Here is a 12184-nt window from a genome sequence, read left to right on the forward strand (position 1 = left end):
AGAGAGTTAGTGCAGGGCTGAGAGAGTTACTCAGGGGCTGAGGGACTTAGTGAGGGGCTGAGGGAGCTAGTTGGGGACTGAGGGAGTAAGAGAGGGACGGACGGAGCTAGTGAGGGGCTGAGGGGGCTAGTGAGGGACTGAGGGAGTAAGAGAGGGACTGAGAGAGCTGGCTGGGGGCTGAGGGAGCTAGTGAGGGACTCAGGGTGGTAGAGAGGGGCTGAGGGAGCTAGTTATGGGCTGAGGGACCTAGAAAGGGACTGAGGAAGCTAATGAGGGACTGAGGGAAATAGTGAGGGGCTGAGGGAACTAGTGATGGACTGAGGGAACTAGTGAGGGGCTGAGGGAGCTAGTGAGGGACTGAGGGACCTGGAGATGGGCTGAAGGAGTTAATGAGGGACTGAGTAATCTAGTGAGGGGCTGAAAGATCTAGTGAGGGACTGAGGGACCTGGAGATGGGCTGAAGGAGTTAATGAGGGACTGAGTAATCTAGTGAGGGGCTGAGGGAGCTAGTGAGGGGCTGAGGGACCTGGAGATGGGCTAAAGGGAGAGTCAGAGCTGCTTGAGCCAAACTGAGAAGGTGAGAGAAAGGCAGCTTGAGGGATCAAAGGCATACCTCGACAGGGCCCTCCTTGCCTCCTCCTCAGACTCACTGGAGTCTGCATGGATTACTTCCACTTCCTGCTTTTCTGGAGTCTCAGCACCCAGACTCCGTGGCCCTACCGCTGGCTCTTCTGTATGTCCCGCTCCATAACCTCCTTGTGGGCCTCACCCTCTGGAGCCAGGTTCCAGCCACCCACGCTAGCCTGCCCCTAGGCCCATGGTCCCTGGTCCCTCCCAGGGCTGGGCAACCTCCTGTATCTTGGGGAGCGCCCTTCCTCCAGGCCCTGCTCAGGGTGAGCATGCGGGGCAGGGCTCAAGTATGTGGGAGCCCAGCCTCACTCTGCAGCCTCTGCCCTCTCCCTGGATTCAGACAGTGATTGGGATGGGACAGGGGCAGGATGGGTCAGAGAGAGGTGAGGGGATGGAGGGATTTTCTCATCAGAAATACCCAGAGGCAGAAACATGGAGAAAACCGGAGACAGGGTGACAGCAAAAAACAGAGACAGACCAAGAGAGTAGGAAAGAGGGAGAAAAGGAGAGGGAAAGAGACCCAGAGAGAGACAGAGACAGAGAGAAATGCAGAGACAAGGCAGAGAGAGAATATGACGAGAGAAATGGAGAGGTCAAGAGACACAGTGACGGAGGGAATAGGAAAGCAAGAGAGTGAGGCAGAGAGACCACGACAGGAACAGGGGGTCACAGAGAGAGAGGCACACACTCAGGGACCAAGAGACCCAAAGGGACAGAAATACAGAGGTGGGGAGACCACAAGGCAGAGGCCCACAGAGAGGGCCCTGGAAGAAGCAGCAAGAGGGAAGGAGGAACAGACTCAGGGACATGAAGAAATAAATACAGAGACACTAGGAATCAGAGACACTAAGAAACAGAGAGACAGAGATTCCCAGAGAGACCTCAAACAGAGAGAAACACGGAGCGATGGAGACACCGAGGGGGCAGCGACAGCGATGACCACCTGCCTAGAGACAACTACCTCCTTTTCCTAAATCCCCTCCAGGGCCTTCTATTGCCCTCAGGACACTGTCCTGGCTTGCCAGATTCTCAAGGTCTGACCCCTGCTGACTGCTGACTGACAGGCCCTCTTCCCATCCCGCCCACGCTGGGGGTTCCAGGCCCAATGAGCCTCATGCCCCTCCTGCCTCAGGGCCCATACACAACCTTTTCTCGCCCCCTTCCCCCCTCACTCCTCCCCCTACTGTAGTTCCTAGTCAGTGGTCAGCCCAGACAGAACATTCTACCTGCTCTCTGACCCCAGGCCTTTCCCTGCAGGCATTGCCTTCAGCCGTGATGAGCCCTGGGGAACTCTGAGGAGGTTTACCTTGACCGCTCTCCGGGACTTGGGCCTGGGCAGGCGGAGCCTGGGAGATTGGATCCAGGAGGAGGTGGGCTGCCTGGAGGAGGAGTTGGAGAAGTCACATGGTGAGAGCCAGGGGTCAGCGGTGGGTCAGAGGTTTGTGTGTGTGTGTGTGTGTGTGTGTGAGCACAAGTGTGTGTGCACACATGCATGGATCAAGCCCAGACTAGTCAAAGCCCGGCTCCTCTCACCCCATGACCTTGGACAAGCCCCTTCCCCTCTCTGAGCATTCAGTTCCTCATCACTATCAAGGCCAGTTGGAGTCAATCAGCATTGTTCAGCTGGTGGTACCAACCCTCCAGGACCTCCGGAAAGTGTCCTGGGTGCTCCTGTCCTTAAAGACAGTACTAGCATTTGCACCATTCCTTTTCCTTAATCAACCAATTCACTAACAAATTATACATATTAAATGTAGGGCCCTTGAGAGCCTCTGAGGGCAGAGCTTCTGCTAGGCCATATGGTGCCCTCTGTGAATTAGAAAAAGTACCCCTCTCTCAAGACACCTGACTACCATCTGCCAGAGAGTTGTCATAATAGATATAAAATCTAGGTGTCTACAGTGGACTTGATGCCCCTTAGATGCTGCACCTTTGTGCAGTGCACAACCTGTACAAACTTCCTGATGTAATTCCTCAGGGCCTTCACCCGGGCCAAACTCTTGGCCTGGAATGTGCTTTCCCCTTTCTCAGCTTAGCTAATTACTACTCCTGCTACTACTCAGGTCTCAGCCCAGACAACCACTCCTCCAGGAAGCCTGCACTGACCACTACTCCTCCACCCCTCTCAAGACAGGATCAAGAGCCTCCTCTGGGTTCCCAAGGGCCCTGTGCTTCTCCCATCACAGCACTGACTCCTCTGGTCCTCAGAAAAGCCCAGAGGATGCTCTTGACCAAGACAAAAAGGAAGGTTTAGAGAAGGCTTTCTGGAGATGTCTGAGCTGACACTTGAGGATGAGTAGCAGTTAGTCAGTTTAGGGAGACAAAAGAAGGGCAGAAGAAAGCGCGTGGGCAAAGATCCAGAGATGAGACTTAGGTGCTCTGGAGAAACCCGAAAAAGTTCCATTTTTTTGGAGCCTATAGAGTGGGAGGAAGTGGTAAGAAGCAAGGCTGGAATGACCAGGAGGGGCCAGACCATGTGAGGTCCTTTTGTTCACATTAAGAATTTGAACTCTGTTTTGAGGGCACTGGGGAGCCATGGAATGATTTTGATTAGGGCAGTAACATGATCAGATGGGTTCTTGGAAGGGATTGCTCTGGCTGCCATGTAAAGGGTGGGCTGGGGCCCATCCTGGTGGCTGGGAGAACAGTTGACCCCTCCTGGCCTTGGCACAGGCACACTCTTTGACCCCACCTTCCTGATTCACTGTTCCATCTCCAATATCATCTGCTCTGTGGTCTTTGGCCATCGTTTTCACTGCCAGGATGAGGACTTCAAGACTTTTCTAGGATTGCTGGCTGAAAACCTGAAGAGAGTGGACACATTTTGGGTGCAGGTACCTGAAGACCACCTGCCCCACCAAGTCCCAAGCCCAAGACTCCAAGGTCCCATCATGCGATTCAAATGTCCCCCATGAACCCTTATGTTGTGTCCAGCTCTTTGCTGGGTACTGGAGACACAGCAGGGGACAAGACAGCCCCAGCCTTGTCCTCATGGGGTTCACAGTCCAGTAGGGTAGACAGACCAGTCTCCAGACACTGATGACCCAGCGTGGTCAGGGCCATGACAAATTTAACAGTCATTCAATCAATGTTCACTGAACCCACTACTCCATTCCAGCCTGTGCTGTGTGATGCTGAGGACACAAGAGTGACCAGGACAGCCCTGGGACCTGCCCTCACAGAGCTCTCAAACAAGAGGGAGAGATGGACCAGTTACAAGACAGTGACAGCTCAGAATGAACAGTGCTGGGATGAGAAGGCACAGGCAGAGGGGTCAGGGCCGGGTCAGGAGGCACAGGCAGAGGCGTCAAGGCCAAAATGAGGGGACGTAGGCACAGGGGTCAGGGCCAGGGTGAGAAGCACAGGCAGAGGGGTCAGCACCAAAATTGGGGGGTGGGGGGCATAGGCAGAAGGGTCAGAGCTGAAGCTCAGCCTGCTGTGGCAGCACAGAGGCAGTGCCTGTCACAGTCTGGAGGTCAGGGAAGGCTTTCTGGAGGAGATTACATCCAACTAGAGACCTAAGTGATGAACAGGAGCAAACCAGCAAAACTGAGAGGAAGGACGGGGAATAGTATTTAAGGCAGAGGAACAGCAGGTGCCAAGACACTTTCTCTCCAGGGCCTCTTTCTCACCAGAGATGTATGCCTTTTCCCTGCTCTGCTGAGGCACCCTCCTGGTACACACAACCAGCTCTTTGAGGTCTTCAAGAAGCGGAAGGCGTTTGTGGCCCCAGTGGTGAGGGAGCATGAGATCTCTCTGGACACGGCTCAGCCCCGGGACTTCATCAATGCCTTCCTCATTGGCATGCAGCAGGTGAGACTTGGAGCAAGAGCCATTCCATTCTGGGATCTGTGGGGGCTGAGGGTCTTGGAGCATCCTTGGATGGACTCAAGAGATCTGAGTTCCAAATCCCCCACTCTGCCTTTTGGTTTACTGTGTGACCAGGTACAATTTTCTCCGCATCTCTGGTCTCAGGTTTTCTATCAGTAAAATCAATGTACTAATAGGGGAGCCTTTGGTCTAGATCTGGAACTATAAGTAGGCTTCACTTCGTGTGTCAACTTTATTCATTGGATAATGGGGGTCTGAGAAGGATTTCGAGGTTTAGTGCCAAAGAGTGCTGGGATTGATTGGTGTTGCCTGCTGTGGACAAAGAGTAAGGAAGTGGAAGTATAATAAGGAGTATTTGCCATCCCTGGTCTGGTTAGATGGTCTCTGTTGGCTCCTCTCTAATTCTGACATTCTGTGTTTTTGTATGCAGGAGCAAGGGGACCTCCACACAGAATTCAACCAAAAGAGTTTGCTCATTTCTATTCTAGACACCTTTTTTGGCCAGGATGGAGACAACCAGCACCACCCTCAGATATGGGCTCCTGATCCTCCTGAAGTCCCACAGGACACAGGTTAGGACCAGCCTCTTCTATTCTCAGCCTGATGTCTTCAAGCTGGGTACAAGGACCAAGGACTCATAACACATTGCTGAGGGGAGAGGACCCATTATGGAGGGTGAAAGGTGACTGCCGTTAATGCGATTCTGGGCTTGAAGTCTGGGAAGTTGAGGGTGGGGGTAGGTGCCCAGGGAGACGAGCCTTCCCATGTCAGAACTTTCTTTTTCCCACCCTTTTCTGAATGGAGCAGAACTTATACAGCAGGAGATTGACCGACTGGTGGGGCCAAAGAGACGGCCCTGCCTGGGGGACAGGGCCTGGATGCTGTACACAGATGCCATCCTCCATGAGATCCTGAGGTTTGCAGCCATCATACCTCTGGCCATGCCCCATGCTGTCACCCAGGACACCCAGTTCTGGGGACACCACATCCCCAAGGTACAGGCTGAGTATGGGTCCTCTGGGGTCAGCTGGTGTTTCAGGTGTCCTGGGTAGAGCTGCAAGACTGGACCTCTAAGGATTGGGTTTCTGGGTCCTTCCTTAGCCTGATCCCCACCCCACCTACCTCAACCCAAGCAGGGCTGGGATTGCCAGCTCCCCGATGGAGCACCAAAGTGCAACAGTTGAGAATAAGGGCTCTGAAGTCTAGAATTCCTCCACCTCCACTTCACAGTTGTGCAACTCTGGGCAAGTGACTCAACCTCTCTGAGCCTCAGTCTCTTCTTCTCTACAATGGACATAATAATACTATCTACACTATGTGGTTGTGAGGATCCAGTGGGTTGTTGGTACATAGTAAATGCTCAAAAGTTTTAACTATTTTGATTATTATTGCAACCAGATGTCTATTGTCAACACCAAAACCAGAATGGCCTTATAAAACCTGTTAGGTCACATCCCTCCTCTGCTTAAAACTCTCCCGTGGCTCCCATCTCACTCTGAGTAAAAACCAAATGACCCACGAGACCCCGCATGATCTGGCCCCCAGCCCCCCTCTCTGAGCTAATCTCCCACACTCTCTTGCCATCTCACTCAAGCACACTTGGCCTCCTCATTATCCCTGCATATTCCAGGGCCTCTCTCACCTCAGGGCCTTTGCACTGGCTGTACCTTCCGCCTGGAATGCCCTTCCCTCAGAGATCCTCATGACTCCCTCCCTCCTATCCTTCAGAACTTGCTCAGAAGTCACCTTCTCAAGGAGGCCTTCCTTGGCCCCCAAATGAACAACTGGTTGCACAGTTTATAGTAAAGTGTCTGTTTCGTTTGGTCTGAGTGGAAATTTGTGTCTGTCAGGGGAAGGTGTGCTGGAGATGTCACCATGAAGGAGAGAGGGGATCCTGAGAAGGAGAGAGCTTGGCCCTCGAATTGCCTAGAGAGAGAAGTCCACCTCTTTCTCTACCCTTACCATCCATGAGCACAGAGTGTCTTGGGTTGGGTGCCTAGAAACAGACTCTGAGATGGAGATGTTGCTTGCAGGAGGTTCCCTGGGGAGGCCTCTAAGGAGCAACACCTGTGGGGAGCTGGGGCAGTAGGATGGGGCAGCAGGTGGCAGTGGATTGTGACACAGCTGCACAGATGACCCAGTCAGTCCCACGGGGAGCTCTGGGGCTATGGTGCCCCACAGAACTGTGCCAATTGAAGTGAGGGGCTGGCTTTATACTCCTGCATCAACCAGTGGTTGGATGTGGCTTTCCTTGAGGAGAAGCCCCCAGTTGAGGGAGGTAGCTCCCTTTGGCCAAAGGCAATTCTTAGAAAGGGAGCAGTTCTGAGCCGTTAGCAGCAGAAAATCCCAGGATCTGGGAGTGAGTGTCAGTCATGAAGGAGGTCTCTGCAGCCACCAGAGTGTCCACTACACGTGGCAGGACCCCAGTGGGTGTCCAGCCATCTCTAAGTATTCAGCAGTGTTAGATCAAGCAAACAACTGCCAAATCAAGCATGCCTTGCCCTCCTTCCCAGGCAAAGAGACCTTCCCAACGGCCTGGAAAGCAAGATTTGACCTGAATATTCTCAGAACTCCTCAAAGGAATGTAACAGCTCAGGGAGAGCTTGCCCGGGCCCCAGGCCCCTGGCCCACCTCCCTTTCCTTCCCGCTTCCAGCTCTATCCTGTACCTTGAGGGGTCTCCCACATGTGTGCGGACACCCAGCCCACACGTGCAAAGCTCCATCCACACCTATATCCACTGACCATCCCTCAGACCTAGGTGTGCACACACCAGGGGCACGGGCTGCCCTTGGAGGGTGGACCTAGAGGAGAGGTCCCTCAGGCTTTGGACATGGACTTGAGGCCACTGGACAGAGAATCTGGAGTCCCAGGTGTGCAAAGGGAAGCCCAGAGCAGGATCCTGGGCTCCAGGAAAGCAGGAACCCTCAACCCACAGGTTCCTCCCCTCATTTCATGGACATAGTGGGAGGAGGGTCAGAGGGCCTGGATCTGTTTCTTCTTTTTCTTCCTTTTGTCTTCTTTTTTTAAAATTGTGCTAAAATACACACAACACAAAATTTACCATTTTAGCTATTTTTAAGTGCGCAGTTCAGAAGTGCTAAGAAGATCCACATTGTTGTGGAACCAGTCTCCAGAAGTCTTTTCATTTTTCACAACTGAAACTCTGTCCCCAGTAAACAACAACTCCCCATTCCCCCTCCCCCGGCCCCTGGCAACCACCATTCTACTTTCTGTCTCTATGAATCTGATTACTCTAGGAACCTCATATAAGAGGAATCATACAGTATTTGTCCTGTTATGACTGGCTTATTTCATTTAGCAAAATGTCCTCAAGATTCGTCCATGTTGCAACATGTGTCAGAATTTCCTTCCTTTTTAAGGTTGAATAATATTCCATTGTATGGATCTACCTATTTTGCGTATCCATTCATCTGTTGGTGGACAATTGGGTTGCTTCTATCTTTTGCCCATTGTGAATAATGCTGCTATGAACATAGGTGTGCAACTACCTCTTCAAGTCCCTGCTTTCACTTCTTTTGAGTATATACCCAGGGGGGATCTATTTCTGAGAAGTTCACTCAGACACCCTCTCCAGGCCTGAATTGCAGCAGAAATATCAGGCTCCAATGACTACAGTTTTGCCCTGAATCTGAGGGTGAGCGTGCCTGCATACACGGGCCTTCTGTGATGCAGAGTTGGGGATTTTTCCTCCTCCTCCAATATCAAAGGTGAGTGGCACCAGGAAGGAGAGAGTCTTGCCAAGGGAGTGCCTTGGTCCTCAGCAGCCTGAAAGTTCCCAAATGCCCTTAGTGTTGGCTGGATATTTGCTTATTTGCTTGAATTGACAGCAAAAGCACCCTTAGGCAGAGAAGCTAAGATGTCTATGACATGCTCAAAAGCCGTCGAAACAGCTAGAGATGATCTAAAATAGGTGAACGTCTTCACAAGGGGCTGAAATCTGCTTTTGTCGTCAGAAGTGATATAAATAAAACCAGGACAGCCACTAGCCCTTATCATGCATCTTTGTGAGAATAAAAAAGGCACTTTCTCTGGACAAGTGGCCTGTTGAATGCGTGGTATGAAGAGAAAGGGCTCTTCTCAGATTTCAGTCCCGCTGTGCAAGCCACAACCTTTGTGACCTTGTGTGGTAGCCCTGAGTAATAATAATAACCATTTATCAAAGGCTTATTATGTACCAAGTGATTTTCACTATTTCATTGACTCCTCTGAATAGATATTATTATTATTATGCCCATTTTGCAGATGGAAATATTGAGGTTCAGAGACAAGTCACTTGGCCAGTCACTCAGCTGGGAAGTGACAGCTAGTGAGCCCAGGTCTGCTGACCCTAGAGACCACAGTCTCCCCACCCTGCTGTTCTCCAGGGCTGGCTAGTCCAGGGAGGTTTGGGCCAATGTGCCAGAAACACCCATCTGGGTGCTCTCCTGGGTGGTCAGCCATGAACATCTGGACCGACTCCTTCCACAGGGCACCACGGTGTTCCCACTGTTCCACTCTGTCCTCCACAACTCTGACCAGTTCCAAGACCCCGCCTCCTTCCAGCCCGAGAGGTTCCTGGATGCCAACAGAGCTTTTCGGAAGTGCCCTGCCTTTCTGCCCTTCTCTGCAGGTCAATATCCATGCTCTTGTCCAGGCGAGGGGCTGCTGTGTGGCTCCAGGGAGGATGCTTTCTCTCTCTGCACCTCCTTCTTTAGCATAAGCAAGTGGCTTTCTGATTGCTGGTTTGGAGGACAGATGCTACAGGCCAGGCTCAGATAAGGTGGGTGGTAGGGAACGCAGATACACCCCCACTACAGTTAATCCAGAGATTAATCCTCACTCAGGAACTGTAGATTGTGCCAGTCTTGTGAAAAACACCAAAAAAAGTCTTTAAAAAATTTCCACTTCCTAAAAATAATTAAAAATAAGTATAATCCTCTAATTTCTAGAGAAATAAATAGCACATTTAGTCCAAAATAATAAATACCTTTTAAATGATCATTTTTGTTATAGTTTTCTAAAAATTAGCTAAGCAAACACTGGCTAATAGTTTTATTTAAACTAGTTTTTAATTACGTATATATAATGCAAACACTTGGTAAAAAATAAATCAAGCAGAAAAAGAGTATAAAGTGATCCTATTCCTCCTCGATTCTATTCCCTAGATTGTATGTCCTACAACCTAGAGATAAATACGGTTAATGGTTTCTTGAGTATCCTTCTAGAGTTTGTCTAAGTAAATGCAAGTACAAATATGAATATACACATACGTTTTTACAAAAATAATCTTAGAGTCCCATTGTGGACTTTTATTTTTTTCATTTAACCATCTCTCTTGGACGTTGCTCCATTGTGGCATGTAGAGTTCTGACTCTTCTTAATGGCTGTGTGACATCCCAGGGTTGATGGACCATAATTTTTTCACTCATTCCCATACTGACAGGCATGTGGATTATTTCCAGTTTTTCACTTTGCTCCAATGTACATTATTCTGCATGGGTCTTGGGCCCCATCTGAGAGTACTGCTGAAGGAGCAAACTCCTGGGTCACATACATTCATTTAAGAAGCTCCTGCCTGATTTTATGGGCTAATACTGAAGGACAGAAGGACGCAGACCCTATGATGATCTAAAGCAGGGCTAATCCATGGTATCCCGTCTGACTTTGCAGGATATTGGAAACATGGCTGATTGCACGGTCTTTTAAAGCCAGGGCACTTCAAATATGGTCACCCTGGGAAGATACTGGAAGTGCCACAGTCTTTCTCCTCCTCAGACCAAGGGGCAGCTTCATTTCTCAGATGGAGCTGCCCCCACTTTCTAAGATGACCACCTGGGATATACCTGCCCACACAGGTGAACAAGAGCACGGGGCTTCTTGGCTTATGGGAGAATGCAGGTATATGTTCAAGAAGGAAATCAGGAAAGATTTAGCTGAAATCACACGCTCTTAAATCCTCGGTGGCTCAGATAGTAGCTCAGAGGTCTTCCACCTCCCTGTCTCGCTCTAGGTCTCCTCTCATCTCTGATCTGTCCCTCCCACCCCTTCTCTCTGCTCCCCCCTCCTCATGTCTGCTCCCTATCTCCCACCTTCCCACTGCCTCCCTCAGCCCTGCACCTGCAGCCCCAGGATGGTGGCCTCGGGAAGCAGCTGCCACCTTTCCAGCTCATCCTGCAACCGCGACAGCTCCTAGAGAGCTAAGCCCTCCTCCCACCCTAACCGCCCATCCCCCATCCATGACCTGGTGCCTTCCTTCCATTGTCTGGCCTCTGTTTCCCTACATGCACAACATGGAGGCTTTCCAGGGTTCACAATAGGCTCTGCAGTCTGACACCCTGATTTGGGACTTGTCTCTTTCATCGTTGCATCCCCAGCTCCCAGAACAGCATCTGGCACACAGTAGATGCTCCATAAACATTTGCTGAATGAATGAGTTTCTTTTTTTTTTTTCTTTGGCTGAGGAAGATTCACCATGAGCTAACATCCATTGCCAATCTTCTTCTTTTTTTGCTTGAGGAAGATTAGCTCTGAGCTAACATCTGTGCCAATCTTCCCCTACTTTATATGTGGGGCCCACCACAGCATGGCTGGTGAGTGGAGTGGGACTGTGCCCAGGATCCGAATCCACGAACCCAGGCCACTGAAGCAGAGCACACAGAACTTTAACCACTCAGCCACAGGGCTGGGCTCAAATGAGTTTCTTTAATAAATCCCTGCTTTGACACGTACTCTCCTGTGTGACCTTGGCCAAGTGATGCCCCCTCTATGGCCTCAGTTTCCTCATCTGTACAATGAGATGTAGGGGAGGAAGACAATTCCTCTACCTTCTAGGTCCTCTTGGGTGGTCTAAGAATTAAAATGACATGAGACAGAATGACAGGAGAAAATCAAACAAAGCTTTAACATGTACGCATGGGAGAAACACAGGAAAACTGAGTAACTCACCAGAATGGCCAAGGTCACCACCTTAAATACCATTTTCAGCTAAAGACATAGGAGGATGTTGGGGGTAGTGGTTTGAGATTTCAAGGGGGAGGAAGGCAATTTACATGGAGATGGAAATGCAAATGGGCCAACTATAGACAATGTGACTTGAAAGACACATTTTACACTACATTACAGTTATTTTATGGTATTAGCTCTTTCCTAGAACAGGCCCTTCTATTTTAAATTCTTTTAGGCAGTTATGGAGTCTTTTGTTCTTAAAAATAATCAAGCCAAAGAGATACATTTTGGGGTGGCCAATTCCAATCCCCCACAGTCCCACCTTTGAAACTTGAAGAAGTTTCATAAGTCCTTTGAAGCTTGAAGAAGTTTCATAGTCCAGAAGCTGAGTTGGTAGATTGTTTCATCTCACTGAACACATTTCTTAGTCCTGGTAATAGATCAGTCCACTTAAATTTATTTCAGAAGGTGGTGATGCAGGTGGGCTCCAAAGCTAGGTCTATATTGTGTAAGCAAGCAACCAAGTATTTAATTTAATAAGAAGCATTTCTATGGAAACAAAAAGAAAAACAAGGTTAACAGTTGGAGCAAATTATAAACCAGTTTTTGAGCCCAAGGGACAGTCAGTCAAAAAGATGTCTACATGTCAGGGTCAAAACATCTTTTGCAGCTTGAAATGTCTCTGATGATGTCATCTGTTGTTCAGCTATCCTGTTGAGTGGCTTGCATAGCAACAGGCATGCTATTGTGGTGACCTCTCAAGTTTATATCAAGTTA

The 12184-nt window shown here is 49.9% G+C and overlaps 1 protein-coding gene across 1 annotated transcript; it reads left to right on the forward strand.

Moving 5' to 3' along the window:
• The first annotated feature begins 660 nt into the window (after window positions 1–660).
• LOC131397987 (cytochrome P450 2B1-like) lies at window positions 661–10663 on the forward strand. Its single transcript, XM_058531074.1, has 8 exons — window positions 661–733; window positions 1888–2037; window positions 3304–3464; window positions 4321–4443; window positions 4892–5033; window positions 5269–5456; window positions 8951–9092; window positions 10572–10663. The coding sequence occupies exons 1-8, from the start codon at window positions 661–663 to the stop codon at window positions 10661–10663; spliced, it is 1071 nt and encodes a 356-aa protein (XP_058387057.1).
• Window positions 10664–12184: the final 1521 nt, after the last annotated feature.

Source organism: Diceros bicornis, chromosome 34 (assembly GCF_020826845.1).
Source record: "Diceros bicornis minor isolate mBicDic1 chromosome 34, mDicBic1.mat.cur, whole genome shotgun sequence".
NCBI classification, from domain to species: domain Eukaryota; kingdom Metazoa; phylum Chordata; class Mammalia; order Perissodactyla; family Rhinocerotidae; genus Diceros; species Diceros bicornis.